The sequence below is a fragment of the Rhinatrema bivittatum genome, chromosome 2 (genome assembly GCF_901001135.1).
Source record: "Rhinatrema bivittatum chromosome 2, aRhiBiv1.1, whole genome shotgun sequence".
NCBI lineage: Eukaryota > Metazoa > Chordata > Amphibia > Gymnophiona > Rhinatrematidae > Rhinatrema > Rhinatrema bivittatum.
Genome location: NC_042616.1, coordinates 760,841,457 through 760,864,260, shown reverse-complemented (window position 1 = coordinate 760,864,260; position 22,804 = coordinate 760,841,457). Strand labels below are relative to the sequence as shown.

The 22,804-nt window shown below is 46.0% G+C and overlaps 1 protein-coding gene across 1 annotated transcript in view; it reads left to right on the top strand.

Moving 5' to 3' along the window:
- The window catches only part of DERL1 (derlin 1), a 50,231-nt gene extending 36,785 nt beyond the window's left edge, over positions 1 to 13,446 (top strand). The window contains exons 6-8 of the mRNA XM_029591965.1: positions 1,047 to 1,099; positions 3,452 to 3,562; positions 11,544 to 13,446. Coding sequence (XP_029447825.1) covers positions 1,047 to 1,099; positions 3,452 to 3,562; positions 11,544 to 11,688 — 309 coding nt within the window. The 3' untranslated portion in view covers positions 11,689 to 13,446. The remainder of the gene's footprint in view (positions 1 to 1,046; positions 1,100 to 3,451; positions 3,563 to 11,543) is intronic.
- Positions 13,447 to 22,804: the final 9,358 nt, after the last annotated feature.

Sequence of the window (22,804 nt, the reverse complement as noted above, 5' to 3'; positions counted from 1 at the left end):
TGAAGTCAGTCTCTTTGGTGGCCTTTAGTACTTTTAATGGAAATAGTACCTCTCAGCCCAGTAATATCTCCCTTCTAAAGATAGTTTCATCTGTCAGAATTGGGCTTTTCTCACTTATGATAGAGATAAAGTAGAGTGATCTAGGCCAGAACAGGGAAGAACATTCTCAAGTTTGTTGTAGGTCACCTTTTGAGATGTTTATAGGTGACCATTTTTTCTTGGATATGTCTTTTGATTCAGGAGGAATTAAGGAGATGAGTGCTTTGGCCTGCTTCAGCAAGAGTTTGCAGGGCCCAAAGAGCTGTTAAGCCTACTCAGTGAAGGTGCAGGATTTGTAGGCAGAATCAGAACCTGTCTTTCCAGAGGATAATGGTAAAGCAGCTTCTTTGTCTCTGTCGCATCGCTGCTCTAAGGATGACTGTGTGAGTGGGCAGGCCAGGAAAGGTTACGACGGATGCAGGAGTCCTGAGATCTGTTGTGGCTTCCTCCCACCCGGTCTGGGTGGAACTTTGGTACGTCCCACTTGTTTGACTTGGTCTGGCATTGACAAATAAGGTGAAATTTTAAACTTATCTGTTAATGTTCTCTCATTTGTCCTGCCAGACCAGTGCAGAACCCACCTAGGAAAGCCACAACAATCAAGGGCTCTCACTTTGTGTTCAGAAGGTAGTTAATCTAATCATGATCTTGGGATTATCTAATTCCTGGGTTAATGACCATGGAGTGAAGTTTCTTAGCTGCATCAGGTTTTGGTTGTGGTAGTGATTTGAAAAACAAAACAATTGCCTTCTGTTGTCTTAGCTTACTGAAGAGCGGAAGACAGCAGCAGACCCCTATAGGGGGAGTGAAGTCAGCTTTGAGCTTTTTTTCTGACTTCATCTGCTAGCAGATGGGGACATAACCCACTTGTTTGGACTGGTCTGGTAGGTCTAAAAGAAATTAAAATGTAAGTTTAAATTTCATTATTTTGGTATATGGATGAGACATTGATGGTAGAACCTCTCCTGATATGAGTTTGCTATTTTTGCTTTTTTTTTTTTTGCTAGGCTTGCTATCTACCTTGGGTCATTCTTGGATTCAACTTCATTATTGGTGGAGCGTAAGTATTTGAATCATTAATTTATAATTTTGAAGGGGAATAGTCCAGTTTCTCTGCTGATTATGTCTGTCTTTAATCTAAAATTTTTAACCATGCAGTATCTAAAATCAATTAGGTAAGTGTCTCCACCACCAACTGGTGACAATTTCAGAGAACAAAAGAATCCTGTTGAAACTTGACAGTTAAAAGGGTGATCAAGAAATTTAAACAGAACCTTAAAAACTCTGGGGAGTTTACTATCGTGATTGTTTTGAGAAATGATCATCTCTTCAGATTGTCATCGTTTTGATTGCCTTTGACAGATGCTGTGGCATCTGCTCAGGATTATGGACAGGACATGGGCAGTTGCTTGGTCCTAAGGCTGTTTTCTGTGGAGATGGTTGCTTTAAAGGGTTACACAATATTGGTGAATACATGCAGGACTTACAGCTTTTAGTTCAAAGTGGTTAAGAACCATGAACTGTTGTAAGCTCTGAAATACTGTGGAAGACGGTACCCTAGCAGAGTTTGTCCACTGTTTAAGTATAACAGAGTTGCTATTAGAATGAGTCTATAGGAGCAGTTCATTGGCAAGCAGCCAATTTGTATAGATTTTCTATTTCTTCACACAGCTTGTTGGTCCTGTCAACCATTAATCATTTCATTTAATGAAGTTTCCCCTACTGAAAGAAAACAATTGCATTGTGAGGACATTTTGGCACCTCGCATTTCAGTTGTAGGGGGACATTAAAGAATTTGTGAGATGAGCAATGGTGTAGAATTGGATGATTAGGGGAACATATTCAACTCTTAGATATTGACTGGGGAAAGGGATTCTCTAACTCAGACTAGCACGAACTCTGGACTCCAATGAAACCCAATCTAACAAAACTTTCATAACACTGCATGTGATAATAAATACAAATCAGAAGGCAAGGGGTATTGGTAGTAAATATTTCTTTAGTTGGATGGGAGACAGTGAGGGTGGGTGTTAAGCATTGGCAGGAATAAGTTACTGTCATAGGGCTACTGTTCCCTCTAAGCTGTGCGCATGTACACAGCAAAACAAAGTGTGCACAAGAAATCCCAATTATATTTGCATTATACTGGCTGGTAGCACACAAACTTTGAATTCCACTTATAAAAAGTTGCATAAAAGAACATTTTTGTGCACATAGCTTTTCAAAAATAAGAAACATTGCATAGCCAGGGAATGTTAATTCTTAGTTGGTTAGTTAGACATACATAGGGAAAAATAATGGCAGATCATCTATTAAGTAGGATAGTAATAGTGTGTAGATAATATCTACATCTATCTATCGATATCTATATCAGGGAAATGGTTCATCCCAATGATGCAGCATAAGTTCAGATTGTGTCCAAAATTATTTTTGAAGTAGTTAGAGATAGACGGAGGAAATAGCCATGACAGATGTAGTCTTTGCATGCTCAGAACTTGATAGTATTGGACAGAGCTGGGCATAAGTCTGCATATGGGTTAGAAGAGCTTTGACTAAGGGAGGATGAAACATAAAAGATCTTGTGCGTTTGCCCTGGTAGGTGAAGGAGTGAATGCAACCTACCAAATTTTACAGATGACCTAAAAATTAGGAGTAGAGCAAATACTCTGGCAGATAGATGTTAGATTATGTTGGGCCAAAAAGTACTTGGGAATCCTGATAACTCAAACTTCCTTTTTTTAGTTTCTAGTCTAATTGATGACTTGGTAAGGTATCCATGGGTCCTTGTGTGAATGAGAATTGATTATCAATAGGGCCCTTAACATTTTTTTTATTTTCCCTGGAAATTTCAGTATTAACAATTTTTCTACTGGTTTCTTTTCTTTTTTGTTTTAACATTGAAATTCCCAGTCCAAATAAAATAAAAACTGAAAATGAAGGTCACTAATTATCAGCAAGATTTCTTAACTCTGGTACTTGAGGACTTGCATTCAGGCTGTCCATAGTGAATATTCATTAGTTTAATTTGCATGCCTGTTACCCCGAAAACTAGACTAGTTTGCAGCCCTCAAGAATCAGAGTTGAGACCTCCTGGCCTATTTAATCTCTAATCCTCATTAGAATATTAGTGTCTATTTAGTACCAGTTGCAACTGCTTTAGTGATGTCAGCTGGTATAAGGGATGAACTGGTATTACGTACTACCACAAAATGGATTTTCCTAGGAATTTCAGGGAGCCTCACAATCGGGATTGCCGAAGAACCACTTGGGTGTAAAATGCTTGTCTAACTAGGCAGGCACTGTCACCTAGGTAGACGAGGAGCCCAGAATCCCATTCTAGATCTTGCTATCCTAGCTGTCACTGACTAAATTCTAGAAGTGTTTTATAACAGCATGCATGCTTTACTTACAGAATTATCAACGAGCTGATAGGTAATTTGGTTGGTCACCTGTACTTCTTCTTAATGTTCAAATACCCATTAGACCTGGGAGGACGGAGTTTTCTGCATACACCCGAGTTTCTGTAAGTGACTTTTTTTTTGTTAATGTTTAAAGAATTTAAAACAAATTTGCTTTGTATATAGTCATGGGTAAAAGTGTCTGAAATGTTGGCCAGACAGTGGATGTGTCTGTAAAAATATTTGCCTAAAAAGAATAAACCAGATTGAGTTTACTGGCTGCAGCTACACTCCCCGCATTTCTTACTTGAACATAAATGCCATACTGGATCAGATCAAGGGTTCATCAAACACAGTATCCTGTTTCCAACAGTGGCCAATCCAAGTCACAAGTACCTGGCAAGTACCCAAACATCAACCTAATAAATGAAGCTTGACCGACGTGCCGCAAATGTGCAGTAGAGAGCAGCTCTACTGCGCATGTGCGGGCAAGCACGTCGGTCTCAGCGAGCGTCAGCTGGTTATCAACATGGAGGTGAGGAGCGGCGGCCAGTAGCGAGGAAGGAGAGAGGGAGGAGGGAGTGAGTGGGAGGGAGGAGTGGGTGGGTGGAGAGAGTGGTGGAAGAGGTGGGGAGGAGTGAGGGGGAAGAGGGGGGAGAATGAGGGGGAGGTGAGAGACAGAGGGAAGTGAGTAAGTGGAAGGGTAAGAAGTTGTGGAGCGGAGAAAAAGGGAGTGGAGGAGGGCTGAGGGAGAGGGAATGGGATTGAGAGAGGGTGGGGAGTGACTGAGGGAAGGAAAGGGAGGTGAGAGTGAGGGGAGGGAGGCAGTGGGAGACAGAGGGTGAGTAAGACTGAGTGGAGGGAAGGGGGTGAGTGAACGAGGGGAAGGGGGAGTGAGGGAGAAAAAGTGTAGAAGGGTGCTGTGTTCAAAAATGGACTGAAAAAAATGTTTAATGTAGCCCGTTTTAACAGGCTTAACGGCTTGTTAGATAGATCACAAGCTACTATTGCTTATTAATTACCATAATAGCAGTTTATGGATTTAACCTCTAGGAACTTATCCAAACCGTTTTTAAACCCAGTAACACTAACTGCTTTTAGCTTATGATGTTCAGTAAAGCAGTAAGATCACGAGGGTATCTTTTTCCCCCCACATTTTTCCAGACCTTTCCCAGAAACTTTTCATCTCCACCCTCCCCTAAAAAATTCATTTTTTAATACTTTTGCAGAAGTATGGTCACTGATAAACCTAGAATCCCATCCACAGTAGCTGCAGTGTTGTCTTCTGCTCTCTACCTCGTCAGCACTCGGTAGTCTAAGATGTGAGCATGGGGTAGACCGAGAAGAGAATCTCCCAAGTATGACTGATGAACCCAAGTACCTCATAAATTAAATGTTCAGCAGATTCAGCCTGGCCAAACAATGCAGTCATCCTTTAGAGTTGCCTAGAATGAACATTTGTTGCATATTTTGGCATAAGACTTGTCTTTTAGAAATGGTATAATCCATGTGTAAGTACCTAGTACCTGCAATGAACCTGTAAACCTATGTTCTGTTCTCCTATGTACTCCTACATGAAGGAAGGAAGGATATGACACACAGGGAACAGGGAATCAGTTTTCCTCAAAAGCTATTCCTGCCCCACAGGATTTAATTTGGGGTACTCTGTACTTTCTCTTGTCCTCAAAAATACCAACTTTAATTCTTTCTTTTGTCTTTGTATTGTTTGATCATATTTCTCTCTCACAATCAACACACATACATAGGGGCCGATATTTAGTGCTATTTAGCCAGGTAAATAAGGACTCGTATGGCTAAGTAGCAGCCACTTAATATCTGGCTATGATCAGCAAGCACCACTTAACTGGATAAGTATTTCTCCAAGGATAAGCAGGATGGCAGTCCTCGCACATGTGACATCATCGAATGGAACCTGGAAAACTTATGTCAAAATTTCTAGAACGTTGAGCTTCATTGAGCAGGGGTCCAAACAGGGACCCCTTCAAAATCTTCTTTTCCACAGAGCCTCATGTCTCGCAGTCAGGTGAACCTCACTTTTTTTACTTTAGAATATAAGAAATTGCCATGCTGGGTCAGACCCAAGGGTCCATCAAGCCCAGCATCCTGTTTCCAACAGAGGCCAAACCAGGCCTCAAGAGCCTGGCAAGTACCCAAACACCAAGAAGATCCCAGGCTACTGATGTCAGTAATAGCAGAGGCCATTGCCTAAGTCAACTTTATTAATAGCAGTGGACTTCTCCTCTAAGAACTTATCCAAACCTTTTCCCTGTACGTACCCGGATCAGTCCAGACTGTGGGTTGAGCCTCCTTTCCAGCAGGTGGAGACAGACTAAAACTGAAAGGATATCCTATATGAGGACAGAGCCTATCCGTAACCCTTCAGTATTTGTCTGTCTCCAGCAGGTGGATCAGCTCTCCTTTTGGTCTCCTGATTTCGGCTAGATAGCCGTTCTTTCTTCTTTCTTGGATCACGCAAGTACTTCTCTCTCATTTTTGATTGACTCTTTTTAAAAAAAAAAAAATTCAATAGTTAGTCCTTTTTTTCTCTTCAGGAAATGGTACCGTCTCCTAGCTTTTGCCGGACTCAGGGGGACTTCGCCCCTTGTGCGGAGCATAGCCTGAGTCCGTGGTGCTTCCTGGTGTGGGGACAGAGTCTGGTGGTCCAGTTCTCATCTCCCCCCCCCTGGCTGCCTTGAGGGGCTTTGGCCCCGCTGCTGTGCTCAGTTTCTGGGAGAAAAAAAAAAAAAAAAATATATATATATATATACAGCAATAATATTAAAGGTTTAAAGTCCACACTTTACCCTTTTTTTGCAGCAGTAGAACCCTTTTTTTCTTCCTTGGGTTCCCTCAGGGGATCAGAGAGGCAGGAGTCAGCAGGTTTCTCCCCTGCTTCAATCCAGGCCTGCAGGCTGTCACTCAAAGCTTTTTTTTTTTTTTCAGACTTTTTTTCTTCAGAGCGGCTCTATACCGCGGCAGGCAGCCTGCCTCTCCTGTGGGCTCCCCTCCCTGCGATTTTCGCGGGAGGGGCTTTGCTCTGCCTGCCTGCCTGCCAGGTGGGGAAGGCCCCTTCTTGGCAGGACAGACAAATTTACCCCAGGGATCGCGTCCCCAGAGCATGGCCAGGCTGTTCTCGGGTCGGCAAAGCCCAGGAACGGTGGCCATCTTGGATTTTTCAGTAGCTCCATTTTCGGAGCTGCCTGGGGCTGGGGAGGCCGATATTTTTTTCTGAGTCTCCCCCTCCCCCCCTCAGGAATTCCAAGGCTCGTTTTTTAGCGGGATTTGTTCTCCTCCTGCATACGTTTTACTTAGCCAGCCTGCAGGAGGAGGAGGGTCCCCCCTACTGCCCCCCCCCCGGCAAAAAAAAAAAAAAAATTCCCCGCTCAGCGCCGTTGACTGGGGGCCCGGCTGCGGAGTCCCAGGGGTCACTTTGGGTGCGGGTGGTCTCGGGGTTGCCCCCCCTCCTTGACCCTCCGGCGGACCCGGTCCTCCCGGATCCTGACGCCACTCTGGATGCAGAGGGTACCCTTCCCCCCTCCCCTGGAGGGAGACTATCCCAGAGTTCTCCATATGTTCCGCAGGGAGGAGTTAGAACCCCTCATCCCCTTTGTCCTCCAGGAATTGGGATTGGAGGGGCCCCCCCGCGGATACCCTTACAGCCTCTTTGCCTACAGATATGGACGCAGGACTCAGGGCTTTGACAAGCGCCTTCCCTTTTCATTTCATGGACAAGCTCTGCCTCCTCCCAGAGGAATGTTTGGAAATATTGAAAAAATCCCCCCCCACCTCCCCTCCTCGATCTCTGTGGTCCCCAAGCATACCACGATCCCGGTGGAGGGATCGATGGCACTGAAGGACGGACAGGACTGCAAGCTCGAGGCACACATGAAACGCATCTTTGAAGTCCTGGCTCTAGGGGTCCGTGCGACTATCTGCAGCAGTCTCATGCTGCGGGCAGGTCTCAGGTGGGTTCAACAGTTACTCTGCACCCAAGACCTCCCATCAGCAGAGGCCGAGCAGGCTCAGCGTCTGGAAGCCGTCGTCGCTTTTGGGGCGGAGGCACTCTTTGACCTCCTCCGAGTCAAGGCGATGGCCTCGGCGGTGTCCACCAGACGACTCCTCTGGCTACGCAATTGGTCGGCCGACCCGTCCTCCAAAGCCCGATTAGGCATGTTGCCTTCCAAATCCTCTCGTCCTCATTTCCGGGGTCAGAAACTGTATTCCCCAAGTGGACGGGGTGGCTCCTCGAGGGGTTATTCCTCCCGGTTTCAGTTGTGGTCACAGTCTTTTTGTGGGCGGCGGCCCTTTTGGGAGGGCCAGCCCGCACGCTCCACCCCCAAGCCTACCACACAATGAAGTTCAGTTTTTTCGAGGAATGGGTCAAAATCACGTCGGACCAGTGGGTCCTCGACATTATTAGAGACTGGTACGCCTTCAAACTTGTCCGCGACCTGCCGGATCTTTTTCTCTTCTCCCCTTGTGGGCGTTCCAAGAGGGTGGCGGTGGAGCAATCTCTCACCAGGCTGCTGAGTCTGGGAGCAGTGGTCCAGGTCCCAGTGAAGGAGCTCGGCGCAGGCCAGTATTCTATCTACTGCGTGGTTCCCAAGAAGGATGGATCCTTTCGCCCGATCTTAGACCTCGAACGGGTCAATCGGGCTCTCAAAACCCCACATTTCCGCATGGAAATCTTTCGAGCGGTCATTGCGGCGATTCGCCCCGGAGAGTTTCTCGCCTCGCTCGATCTGACAAAGGTGTACTTTCATATCCCGATTCACCGCAACTACCAGAAGTATCTTCGCTTCCACATCCTCAACCGGGACTTCCAGTTTCGGGCGCTCCCCTTTGGCCTCGCGACCGCGCCTCGTACCTTTACCAAGGTCTTGGTGGTCGTGGTGGCGGCGGCCCTTCGCCGGGAAAGCGTTCTTGTCCACCCTTACCTGGACGACTGGCTCGTCAGAGCCAAGTCGGCAGCTCTTTGCCATCAAGCGTTGGATCGCGTGTTAGCCCTCCTCTCGGGTGGATAGTGAATTTCTCCAAGACCAACCTTCAGCCCTCCCAGGAATTAGAGTTCCTGGGAGCCCACTTCGACACCCGAGTGGGCACGGTCTTCTTGCCTCGTGCGCGAGCTCTCAAGCTGATCGACCAGATCCAGAATCTGATTTCGCTGCCTCTCCCAACGCCTGGGACTACCTGCAGGTTTTGGGATCCATGGCTTCCACCATCGACCTAGTCCCCTGGGCCTTTGCTCATATGTGACTGTTACAGAAAGCTTTGCTATCCCTTTGGCAGCAGGTGTCGGAACAGTTTCACATAGTCCTCCCCTTCTTGGACTCTACAGTCGCCGACTTGCAGTGGTGGTTCTCTCTCCCTCATCTCCTTCAGGGAATGCCTCTCCAAGCTCCACAGTGGATGATAGTAACCACGGACGCCAGCCTTTCGGGCTGGGGTGCAGTCTGTCTCTCCCAGTCCACCCAGGAGATCTGGTCGCCAACTCAGTCTCGCTGGCACATCAATCGGTTGGAGACTCGGGCGGTACGCTTGGCTCTTCAGAAGTTTCTCCCCCTGATCCGAGGCAAAGCGGTCAGAGTACTGTCCTACAACTACACCACCGTGGCTTACATCAATCGCCAAGGGGGCACCCGCAGTCCCCTGGTGGCCCTAGAAGCCAGCCGTCTTTTCCCGTGGGCGGAACGACATCTGCAGTGCCTGGCGGCCTCCCACATCGCAGGCAACGAGAATGTTCAGGCCGATTTCCTCAGTCGTCAGTCGCTCGATCCGGGGGAGTGGGAGCCCTCGGACGCGGCCTGAGATCTGATTGTCGACAGGTGGGGTCCCCCCACCTGGACCTCATGGCGACCTTGTGCAATGCCAAGGCAAAAACCTCTTCAGCCTTTCCTCATAGGGGAGCTGTTCCATTCCTTTTATCATTTTGGTTGCCCTTCTCTGTACCTTCTCCATCGCAACTATATCTTTCTTGAGATGCGGCGACCAGAATTGTACACAGTATTCAAAGTGCGGTCTCACTATGGAGTGATAAAAAGGCATTATGATGTTTTCCGTTTTATTAACCATTCCCTTCCTAATGCCTAACATTCTGTTTGCTTTTTTGACTGCTGCAGTACACTGAGCCAACGATTTCAAAGTATTATCCACTATGATGCCTAGATTGTTTTCCTGGATGGTATCTCTTAATATGGAACCTAATTCCTTGCACTTGTCCACATTAAATTTCATCTGCCATTTGGATGCCCAATCTTCCAGTCTTCAGAGGTCCTCCTGTAATGTATCACAATCCACTTGTGATTTAACTACTCTGAATAATTTTGTATCATCCGCAAATTTGATATTCCTCACTCGTCGTTTTCCTCACTCGTCATATTCCTTTCCAGATCATTTAGAAATATATTGAAAAGCACCGGTCCAAGTACAGATCCCTGAGGCACTCCACCGTTGACTCTTTTCCACTGAAAAAAATTGACCATTTAATCCTACTCTGTTTCCAGTCTTTTAAACAATTTGTAATCCTCGAAAGGTCATCGCGTCCTATCCCATGACTTTTTAGTTTTCTTAGAAGCCTCTCATGAGGGACTTTGTCAAATGTCTTGTGAAAATCCACATATACTACATCTACAGGTTCACCTTTATCCACATGTTTATTAACCCCTTCAAAAAAAAAAAAATGAAGCAGATTTGTTAAGCAAGACTTCCCTTGGGTAAATCCATGTTGCCTGTGTTCCATTAAATCATATCTTTTTATATGCTCTATGATTTTGATCTTGAGAATAGTTTCCACTATTTTTCCCATCACTGAAGTCAGGCTCACTGGTCTATAGATTCCCAGATCGCCCCTGGAGTCCTTTATAAATATTGGGGTTACATTGGCCACCCCCCAGACTTCAGGTACAATGAATGATTTTAATGATAGGTTACAAATTTTAACTATTAGATCAGAAATTTCATTTTTTAGTTTTCAGTCCCCTAGGATGCATACCATCTGGTCCAGGTGATTTGCTACTCTTTAGTTTGTCAATCTGGCCTACTACATCTTCCAGGTTCACAGTGATTTGGTTCAGTTCATCTGACTCATCACCCTTGAAAACCATCTCCAGAACTGGTATTCTCCCCAACATCCTCATTAGTAAACAAGGAAGCAAAGAATTTATTTAGTCTTTCTGCAATGGCCTTATCTTCCCTAAGAGCCCCTTTAACCCCTCTGTCATCTAACGGTCCAACCGACTCCCTCATGGTTTTCTTGCTTTGGATATATTTTTAAAGATTTTATTATGAGTTTTTGCCTCTACGGTCAACTTGATTTCAAATTCTCTCTTTGCCTGTCTTATCAATATTTTACACTTAACTTGACAATGCTTATGCTTTCCTATTTTCTTCAGATGGATCCTTCTTCTACCTTTCTTAATAAATGGAATACATCTGGACTGCGTGTCTAGGATTGTATTTCAACATGCCTGTTGAAACTTTTAACCTTTTGCAGCTGTACCTTTCAGTTTTTTTCTAACTATTTTCCTCATTTTATCAGTTTCCCTTTTGAAAATTTAGTGTTAGAGCTGTAGATTTACTTTTATTGTCCCCCTTCCAGTTATTAGTTTAAATTTGATCATGGTATGATCACTATTGCCAAGTGGAGGTTTGATATTTATTTTGTACTTTTTTTTTTCTCCCTTCCACCTTTGACTTTCTCTACCCCCAATGACATGCCTTGGCAACTGTAGCTGGCCTGAGGGATTGGAGGAGCCTTGTCTCCAGGGCCCACCCTCCTCACTGGTTGTTAGCCATTAGGGGCCATTACTGTAGCAGCAGCCATCTTCCCTTCCTACCCAGATCTATGTGCTACCTCTGCAGCACACCCAGGCCCGACTGGCATGGATGGATGTACAAACCGCAGCATACAGTGCTGTAGCCTGAGCCATGGCGCTGGTCTATTTTTTTTTCTCCTCTATGAAATGTTTAGTTATGTTTATTGTACTACTGATAAATCATCCACTGCTTGTCTTAAGTCTAAAAGCTGAGTTAGACTTGATATGTGCAACTTTTTTTCCTTTTTTTTTTTTTTGTCGTTTGCCCTAGATACCGCTTGCTTCCTAGTAGGAGAGGGGGAGTATCAGGATTTGGTGTTCCACCAGCCAGCATGCGGCGTGTTGTTGATGACCAGGATAGACCAGGTGGTGGAAGACATAACTGGGGTCAAGGTTTCAGGCTCGGTGAACAGTGACAAACCACCTGCCTGCTGCTCCGTGCTCACTGATGGGACTGTACATCAGAATTCTGTTGCAGGATGTGCTTTGGACCACTTCTATCCAGTACAATTGGATTTAATCCATAATTAATAACTTCTGGTGTAACATGAACAGATTTGTAAAGAAAACAAACTAAAGATTTTACTACAAGTGAGTAATTCAACCTAGTCCATCAAGAATTTTTTTCTTTTTGTGTAAATCTAATTGTATACATCCTTCTCAGCGGTGTATCAGTTTTTACGTTGTCTAGTCATCGTATCTGGTGAAGGTACTGCAGCACTTCTGAGGGACACACTGCCCTAAAGGTCTGAGAATGCTCTTCCAATATTTGCCAATTTATGTATAGGAAATACATAGTATACGGTAAGTCCAATGTGTAAATACATGTATATGGCGAATCCAGTACGGGATAACATCAGTGCAATACTGTAACACTGTTTACACCACGGTCCACTTGGGTGACCAAGACTGGATTTTGATTAATCAGCAAGTCATCTTTCCAGAATTTTACCTTCAGGATATTTAGTTTCTTTGGTGACTTACTTGTGTATACTTATGTCCCTTCAAGGAAGAGAAGAACAAGGGACAAAGTTATTTCCCTAATAAACTACTGAGGCTGAACTTCAACATACAGTTTTCCCCTTTGTCTCTTCTGCAGCATTGCAGAGTTCAAAGAAAAACTCTTGCACATTTTCCTCTAAATATATCTTTAATCTTCCTTTCAAATCAGGTTATAGAAATCCTATTTTAATTGTGAAAATACAATAAAGTGCACCCACCATAAAATCCAAGTCTTTTTTTTTTTTTTTTTTTTAAACAAGCAAAAAATTGTTACTTCTTGAGGAACAGCAGTGCAGAAAAATAGCTGGGATAGCATCTTGGGGGGTGCCATGGTTTTCTTCACTGTGATAGAAAACACCAGAAGATTTTTAAAGACAAACTAATTTTCCTGCTCCTTCAGGTTGGGTATCCGATTTGTTATGCAAAGATTCTACACAGAATACTAGTGTATCTCATTTTAAAGGCATGAATGGAACTTGCTTCAGTGTTACTTTACATATTACAGCACCATTTTAACATGGTAGGTCAGAGTTGGCTATGTTGAAATAACTTAGGTGAAAGTGTATGTTGTGTTATGTTAACTAGGAAGCGGTCTAAGGAAAAGATAAATTGAGGTCATCCCTTTTTGTTCTTCTGTAATCTACAAGATAGAACTTTTGTTCCCTCTCCCTAATGATGGCTAGACAATCTCTATCACTGCTGAGCCCAGGAAGAGTCAAGACTCCAGGAGCTTTTGACGCATGCTCTAAAACTGCATAGTAAATGTTGGTAACTTTCTTCTGATGGGTGGCAAGTAGGATACACCGTGGGGAGGGAGAAAGCCCACTTAGTTCAGATGGCTGCTGTAATGCAATGAAACACTGCTACACAAGTATACAAAGAGAGAGAGGTACTGAGCAAGGAAATACAAAGTAATAAGCACGTACCCTTACTCTAGGTTAAGATGGAGGGGAATGTTCTCTTTCTACAGTCGATTTGGGATAAGCCTTTTTCCTTTTCCACTGTGAACCAAAACAATGTTTTTTTGCAAAATTCTTTGTAAAATATAAAATTCTTGACTATATGAATGTTGAAGTCTACAGGTTTTATGGATTTTTTTGTTAAATTGGCTTTTGTACCTGGTATTTTTAGCTTGTGCACTCTAACGCAGATTAAATGCTCTGGATTATTCAGATTGCTTGTCTTACTAAAACAAGCACCAAATGAAATTAGCTTTTATAGTGTGATGAGACTGACTTTAATCAAGAATGCATCTTTCACTCAAACATTATTAGTCTTTATAATGAACTACTGGTGTATGGAACTTATGTTCAATTTTACAATTTCCTAGTGTGTAGCAGATGGACTCAGGACCAATGGGTATAGTGTTGTACTGATAGCAGTTAGAGACTGATCAGATTTCAATCTGACGTCAGCCCTATTACTTATACTGCTGCAGGAAGTGCAGCTCTTCGGTATTTTCCATCTCCATAGCAGTTAGGGACTCTACGCACGCTCACACAGCGTTAAGATTAATTTTACCAAAGAAAATCAAAATAAGAAATCTTACCTCTACAGACGAGTCCCGCTATCCTGTGGTGACACCCATTGGGTCCCTCCCCCAGTTGAGAATTCCCGAGGTGATTTCCGTGATGCCTCGGTCTGGCGGCCGACCCTCGGCGGGGACCTAGCCCCCGACATTGGGTGAGGCTGAGAGGTAGCGGGTGCAACTTCGAGTGCGGCGGTGAAGGTATTTTCCCTCTCCCCCGCAGCCGGAGACTGCCCGGAACGAGACCGGGAAGCGCCAAGACAAAGCAAGGTAGAAATCTATTTAAAAGTCTCCGGTCTCCGAAGCTCGAGGAGTCGCACAGATCGCCAGCCAGCACCAGTGCCACCGGGTTGATCTGCCCTAGCAGGGCTACCCCGGTCAGAGCCGAGAGTCCTCCCACGTGGAAGACCCTCCAAGGTGGTCGCTGTCACCATTTTGATCTGTTCGCCGCCCTGTCTGCCGTTCCGATCCGTGCGCACAGAGGCGAGCCGTGTGCATGCCCAAGTACCGTGCGCACAAGCGAAGCGCATAGCCACGCGCTTACTGTGCCGGGCGCATAACTTCGATCTGTGTGCACAACTGCGTGCACATCTCCCTGAGCGCGCACCAAACCTACACGCACAACTATTTTACGCGCACAAGCCATGGCACCACCGGAAAAGAAACTCAAGGCTCAGGGCCTTTGCCCAGCATGCCAAACTAGAGCTGCACAGCATGAGGAGGCCACGGCCCTGTGTATACAGTGCAAAGAGGCCCTGGGGATCCAACTCATGGCCCTCCCCAGCCAGTACCGGGTTCCAGCCTCTTGAGCAGTACGCCGGACCTAGCATCGCACAGCGGGAACCCCCCCTCAAATGGGGCTCCCCAGGGACACGGCACCCCTTAGTCTAGACCCAGCATCTATCTCCTGGGTGGAATTCTTCAAAGGTCTGCATACCTTCATCCACATGCAACTGGGGCCTCCTATAACACGGCCACAGGCCCCACCAGAGGACCTCAACATCCTGGGACCCTCTATGCCCAAGGAAGTGATCCCACCTTCGGGAACACGGACAACTTTGATGAGGATTCAGAATCCCTGGAGGAAGGGGAACTCCCTCCGGGGACAGAGCCCCACCGAACCATGAGACGCTTCTTCACCAAGGACGAGCTTCCAGACCAGGTCACACACAGCATAAAAGAGCTTGCTATTCTGGGCACAAGTGCCTCGGGTGAACCTAAGATGAACCCCCTACTAGAGGGACTCTGTCAGACCTCCCGCCATTTCCCACTGTTACAAACCATCCAGCAAGTAATTGACCTGGAATGGGATGCCCCAGGAACTACGTTCAAAGGGGGGCGGGCACTGGCAGCCATGTACCCTCTGGACCCAGCCGCCAAAGATCTCCTGGCATGTCAGAGAGTGGATGCCATGGTCTGCGCGGTCTCGAAGCGCACTACTATCCCAGTGGAGGGAGGAGCAGCACTCAAGGATGCTCAAGACAGATGTCTGGAATCTATCCTCAAACAGTCCTTTGACGTCTCCGCTATGTCTTTACAGATTGCGGCCTGTTGTGCCGTGGTGACACGCGCCTGCTTATCACAGACCAGGAACAATGCTCCTGGGGAGGCCCTGGAACCAGCAGTATCATTCCTCGCCAACGCCGCTTCTGATCTGGTGCACACCACAGCTAGAGGAGTGTCATCCGCCGTGGCAGCCAGAAGACAACTCTGGCTCCGAAACTGGTCGGCCTACGCATCTTCCAAAATGAGACTCGCAAGGATGCCTTTCAAGGGTACACTCCTGTTTGGAAGCGAACTAGAGAAGCTAGCCAACAAATGGGGCGAGTCCCCACTGCTGCGGCTGCCAGAGGACAGGAATAAGAGAAACCAGCGATCCTTCCCCCGATCTTCCAGGGGCAGAGGATCACAGTGCTTCAACCCATATAGAAGCACATATCAAGCAGCCCGCCCCGCAGGCCAAAGCCAGCCTTTCCGAACAAGCTCAACAAAAGGAGCCAGCTCGGGCCCAGGCCCCAGCTGCACCCCACAATGAAATTCAGCCAACCCGTCCAAACGAAGAAGCCATAGGGGGCAGACTTGCCCTATTCTACCAAAGATGGGTTGAGAGAACTTCGGACAAGTGGGTCCTATCCATCATTCAAGAGGGATATTACCTGGATTTCCACCACCTCCCTCTGGACAAGTTTGTGTAATCCCCCTGCCATGACCCTTCCAAGAGGATGGCAGTGGAAGCTACACTGATCAGATTGCTAGCCCTAGAGGCTTTATCTCCGGTGCCTCCACAACTAATAAATACTGGGCATTATTCCATCTATTATATCGTCCCCAAGAAAGAAGGAACGTTCAGACCCATCCTGGACCTCAAGGCGGACAACCATCACCTGAAGATTCCTCGCTTCCGCATGGAAACCCTATGCTCTGTAATAAGGGCGATACAACCGGGAGAGTTCCTTACATCCCTGGATCTGTCGGAAGCCTACCTACACATTCCGATCCATCAAGATCATCAGCGTTTTCTACGCTTCTTGATCCTGGATAGGCACTACCAGTTCCAGGCACTACCATTCGGGTTAGCCACTGCACCCCGGACGTTCACCAAGATCATAGTGGTGGTGGCAGCAACACTGAGGAAGGAAGAAATCTGTGTGCACCCTTATCTAGATGATTGGCTGATCAGGGCGAAATCCCCAGAGGAAAGCCACCAAGCAACCAACAGAGTCAAAACTCTACTGGAGAGCCTTGGGTGGGTGGTCAACACAAACAAGAGCTGCCTGCAGCCCTCCCAATCTCTAGAATACTTGGGAGTCCGGTTCGACACCAAACAAGACAAGGTCATCCTGATGCCGACAAGGAGATCAAAACTGATGACCCAACCGCGAACCCTGTTGAGCGAACTTCGCCCCACAGCATGGGATTACCTACAAATCCTTGACCTCATGGCATCCACACTGGAAGTAGTGCCATGGGCACTAGCTCACATGAGACCACTACAACACTCATTATCATGATGGAGTCCACTGTCCCAGAACTACACCGTATGTCTTCAGCTCCCGGACAGAGTTCGGGCCCAACTACGATGGTGGCTACAAGAAGGCCATCTGAGCCAGGGAAAGAGACTATCCTCACCAACCTGGATCCTGCTCACCACGGATTCCAGCCTACGAGAATGGGGAGCACACTACCAGGAGCTAACCAAATAAGTGCAATGGAACAAAGAAGAGTCGGGATGGAACATCAATCGCCTAGAAGCCCAGGCAGTCAGACTAGCCTGCCTACAGTTCGGTCACAGACTCCAAGACAAAGCGGTCAGAATAATGTCGGATAACGCCACAACAGTGGCCTACATCAACTGTCAGGGAGGAACCAGAAGCCAACAAGTGTCTCTGGAAATAGACCTCCTAATGTCAAGGGCGGAAGCGAATCTTCAAGAGATTTCGGCCGTCCACATCGCCAGGAAAGACAACGTCGCTGCGGATTACCTCAGCAGAGAAAGTCTAGACTCAGGAGAATGGAGGCTATCGACCACAGCATTCCAATTGATAGTAAACCGTTGGGGAACACCAACCATGGACCTTCTGGCAAACCGGTCCAACGCTCAAGTGCCCAGTTTCTTCAGCCGCAGTCCCAGGGAATCGATACCCTGGTACAGACCTGACCACAGGAGACTCTGTTATATGGCCCTGTTCTCCTATGTATCACAACTCACTAAACCCTCTGCCCCTACCATCCCAGATGAACAGGCTCAATCCAAAGCAAATGAGCTAGCACTCTTCTTTCAGGATAAAATTACAAACACACTAGCACTTCTCCCCACCAACTCAATACCCCCTGCCCTAAACTCCAACACTACACATTTCCCTGGAGCCACCGACTCCTTCGAGCCCACTACCCCCCTGGAGATTGAATCCACCCTCAAGAAACTGAAACCATCCAGCCACCCAATGGATCACATCCCGACTAAACTTCTACTCCTCATCCCGGGTACTATCTCCAGAGCTCTGGCTAACATCATAAACTACTCCCTAACCCAAGGAATCTACCCGGATGAGCTAAAAACGGCATCCCTCAAACCCCTCTTGAAGAAAAACCCAACCTGGACACAAAAGAACTCTCCAATTTCAGACCTATATCCAACCTCCCTTTCCTAGCGAAACTTACAGAGAAAGTAGTGAACACACAACTCTCGGACTACCTGGAGGAACATAAAATCCTATACCCTTCCCAGTACGGCTTCCGTAAATCATCCAGTACAGAAACCCTTCTCATCTCCCTATCAGACCACATCCTTATGGGCCTAGACCAGTGGTTCTCAACCCTGTCCTGGGGACCCCCCCAGCCAGTCGGGTTTTCAGGCTATCCACAATGAATATGCATGAGAGGAAATTTGCATGTTATGGAGGCAGTGTATGCAAATTTTCTCTCATGCATATTCATTGCGGATAGCCTGAAAACCCGACTGGCTGGGGGGGTCCCCAGGACAGGGTTGAGAACCACTGGCCTAGACAAAGGGCTTTCTTACCTACTTGTCCTCCTAGACATCTCTGCGGCTTTCGACACCGTGAACCATGCCATCCTTCTAAACCGCCTCTCAGACATCGGAATAACTGGACTTGCACTCAGTTGGTTCAACTCCTTCCTCAACAACAGAAGCTTCAAGGATAGAATCAATAATAAAGAATCCCCAAATTTCAAATCAACGCTAGGCGTCCCACAAGGCTCTTCACTATCTCCTACCCTCTTCAATATCTACTTACTGCCCCTCTGTCAGCTGCTCACAAACCTAAACTTAATACACTACCTCTATGCAGATGATGTTCAGATATTGATCCCCATAAAAGAATCCCTCCCAAAAACGCTTACCTACTGGGAAAATTGCCTTAAGTCCATTAACCGCCTCCTCACTAGCCTGAACCTGGTTCTCAATGCAGCCAAGACAGAAATCCTACTGATAACCACTAACCACTCGACCAGTACTGATCAAACACTCCCCATCTCCCAGATCACTCAAGCAAGGGACTTAAGAGTAATCATAGATAATCATCTGAATTTAAAGAAATCAATTAACAATATCACTAAGGACTGTTTCTATAAGCTTCAAGTTCTGAAAAGACTCAAACCCCTGCTTCACTTCCAGGACTTCAGAACTGTCCTCCAGTCAACGCTTTTCTCTAAAACTGACTACTGTAACGCCTTACTCATGGGGCTCCCCATTTCCGCCACCAAACCACTACAGATGCTCCAGAACGCAGCAGCTAGAATTTTAACCAACACCAACCGACATGCTCATATCACCCCCATATTCCAAAACCTGCACTGGCTGCCAATAAAATACAGAATCCTGCACAAAGCACTCACCATAATCCACAAAACCATACACAATCAACTCTCACTAGACCTTCAGATCCCTTTCAGACTCTACTCATCCGTAAGACCCATCAGAGAAGCATATAAAGGAACCCTACAAGTCCCACCAACTAAATCCACCCGCCTAACTTCGACCAAAGAATGTGCATTCTCCACAGCGGGCCCAGTCATTTGGAACAATCTGCCGACAGACCTTAGACTAGAACCCTGCCTTTTTACCTTCCGAAGGAAACTTAAGACCTGGCTTTTCCTCCAAGCCTTCCCCTAATATCTACAATGTCAATCCAGACTCAGTCCAACTGACGAGAAGCTCACACCAGTCCCAGTACTCTTCATATGTATTCAATTTATAGTTTTTATCGCTGTCTTTCTACTTCCTGGCTACTCTAGCCCCCAAGTTTAATCTTGTTATATGTAACTTTGCTTTGGCCTACTTGTTGTTTGGTTTATTATCTGGTTATTTATTATTTAGTTAGACCCTAAGTTCCATGTAAACCGGTTTGATATGAATCCTTTTCATGAAGGTCGGTATAGAAAAATGTTAAATAAATAAATATGCTTTCCCGCCATGGCCCCTATTGGGCGCAATCATCCACAAGATAGAACACCACAGGGGACCAGTACTTCTAGTGGCCCCGGACTGGCCAAGAAGTGGTACGCAGACATGCGAAGATTGCTGATAGGGAGCCCCCTTCCGCTACCTCCACTCAGAGACCTGCTCCAACAGGGACCGATCCTCCACGAGGATCCAGCTAGATTCTCTCTTATGGTCTGGCCATTGAGAGGACTCGCCTAAGGAAGAGCGGATACTCAGGGGCAGTAATTGACACCCTACTCTGAGCACGCAAATTTTCCACATCCTTAACATACATAAGGATTTGGAGAGTATTCGAAGCCTGGTGTGAAGACCGCGACATCATGCCACACTCAGTCAAAATTCCTACGATTTTTGGAATTCCTGCAGAACAGCCTACAGAAGGGATTGTCTCTCAACTCCATCAAGGTGTACAGGTGGCTGCATTGTCATGCTATGTAACCGAGAGCAGCAGCATAGCCTCTCACCCGGATGTCTCCCGCTTTCTGAAAGGAGTCAAGCAGATCCAACCACCCCTAAAGTGGCCGGTGCCTCTTTGGAACTTCAACCTGGTCCTGGATTTCCTAGCAGGAACCTCCTTCAGACCTCTCCACAGCCTGTCTCTCCGACTATTAACATTGAAGACAGCCTTCCTGCTGGCAGTCTGTTCAGCCTGTCGTATATCCGAGCTACAAGCACTGTCCTGCTGAGAGCAGTTCCTCAGACTCACCCTGGGAACCATCCAGTTACGCACAATTCCGTCGTTCCTCCCCAAAGTGGTGTCTTCACTTCCATCTCAACCAAACCATCTCGCTACCATCGCCAGATGAGCATAAGAATTCGGAAGAGGCTCGAAGTCTACACCATCTCAACGTCGGCAGGCTCCTAGTCAGATACCTGGAAAGATCGGAATCCGTACGAAAGACGGACCATCTATTCGTCCTTCACAGCGGGAAGAAGCAAGGGGAAGCGGCCTCGCGAGAAACCGTAGCCCACTGGATCAAAGAAGTCATCAAGGTGGCCTACGTAGAAGCAGGCAAGCCACCACCTTTACAAGTCAAGGCCCATTCTACTAGAGCCCAGGCAGTGTCCTGGGTGGAAACCAAGATGCTGTCACCCGCCGAGATCTGCAGGGCAGCAACATGGTCCTCCATCCACACCTTCTCCAGGTTTTACCGCCTGGATGTTCAGGCTCGGGAGGACACAGCATTTGCAAGGGCAGTGCCAAGTGGGTCACGGGCAGCCTCCCACCCGGTTTGGGAGTAGCTTTTATACATCCCATTGGTCCTGAGTCCATCTGCTACACGCTAGGAAATGGAGAAATTACTTACCTGATAATTTTGTTTTCCTTATTGTAGACAGATGGACTCAGCATCCCACCCACGGCTGCCGTTACTCATGGAATTCTCGGGTGACATCCCCGGGAGTGAGTCATTCACGGGTAAGCCATGCTTCCCTTCAGCTAGGACACCCATCCTACCGGGTGTCGACATTTCCCGGTTGAGGGCACTGGCGGTCTCCAGCTATAACCAATTCAACCGGTTCAAATTAATTAAGTTAACCAAGTTATAAAGTTAATCAAGTTATTCAAATTATTCAGTTATGCATATATCCACAATGCTTTTCGAGGAGAATAATAAAGAGCTGCACTTCCTGCAGGGGTATATAGGGCTGACGTCAGATTTAAATCTGATCAGTCTCCAATTGCTATCAGGAGTACACTATACCCATTGGTCCTGAGTCCATCTGTCTACCCTAAGGAAAACGAAATTATCAGGTAAGTAATTTCTCCAATTGCTTCCTAGGGATGTGGAAGCTCAGATGACAGTTGTTAGTTTTGTTTGCAGTAGTGGGGTTTGAAGCATCCTCTGGTACACTGTATAAACTGAGCCCACCTTGGGTTGCCTGACTTCTATTTTGATATTTGCTCAGCTTACTGGTTAAAATCACTTATTTACACTTACTACACAGAGAAATGGTATATGAAACTGTACATAGCTGTGTGTTTAGTAGACATCTGGATAAGGGCCTTTGACTACTGATGCTGGCTATTATCTTAATCTTCTCAAGAGATGCTGCATTGCTTCATAAAAATTAAGCAGCTACAAGCGTTTTTTCATTTTAAATCGTTCCTTTCATCACCATATTACAGCAACTTCCATATTGGTCCTTGAGGCATACCAACAAGCCAGTCTGTCTTAGGACAACTATGACTGCATGAGATCTAATGTATATACATATCTCATGCATACTCTGTCTCCTCCAAATCAGACTGGTTTAGGAACCACTCCCCTATGAATACTTTTAAAATACAGCTTGATAAAGTTAGTTATAAGTATCTACTGGATTAATATAATTGAATCTCAAACCATGGAGGATTTAAACATTTGATTCAGATAACACCAGTAAGTAAGCTGTAATTTACAAGATATGAGATTTGTTTCCAAGGTGAGCTGGCTACATAATAGTGTCTGTTACCATCACCGAAATGTATAAATTCCTGATGGAAAAGAGGGCCTCTTACTAGTACAGATGGTATTCACCTCTTGTTTCTCTGAATAAAGTAAACTCATAAAATGGGAACAGTCATTCTTATGTTGCTACTAGTTGCCTTCATATGTCATTTTACAGATTTTTAAACCATTTTCATTTTAGAAGTGAAAAGCTAAGGGACAATTAATGGAAAGACTTGCACAGTTTCTAAATGCAAACATCAAGGTTTCGGGTAGAAAAGTGAATTACATAGCAAGGAGAGATACTTTGCACCTACTTGCTCTTCATATTCTTTCAGCTTGATGACTTAGCTGTTTCTTTACAGAAAAGAGATGCTAATTTGTCACTAACCTTTCATATAATAAGTTGCAGATTAAGAGGTAGCTGGGTTCAGCTGACACCCAGCAGTTTTTTCTATTAATATATTTTAAAAGGAAGAGTAGAAATTGGTGTACAAATGAGAGAGAGCACTGTTTGGTTTTTTTTTTTTCAGGTTTGAATATTAAAAATCTATCTTGAAATACCATTTGGCTGTTTGTCCCTAAAATATGTACTGAGACATGAAAAA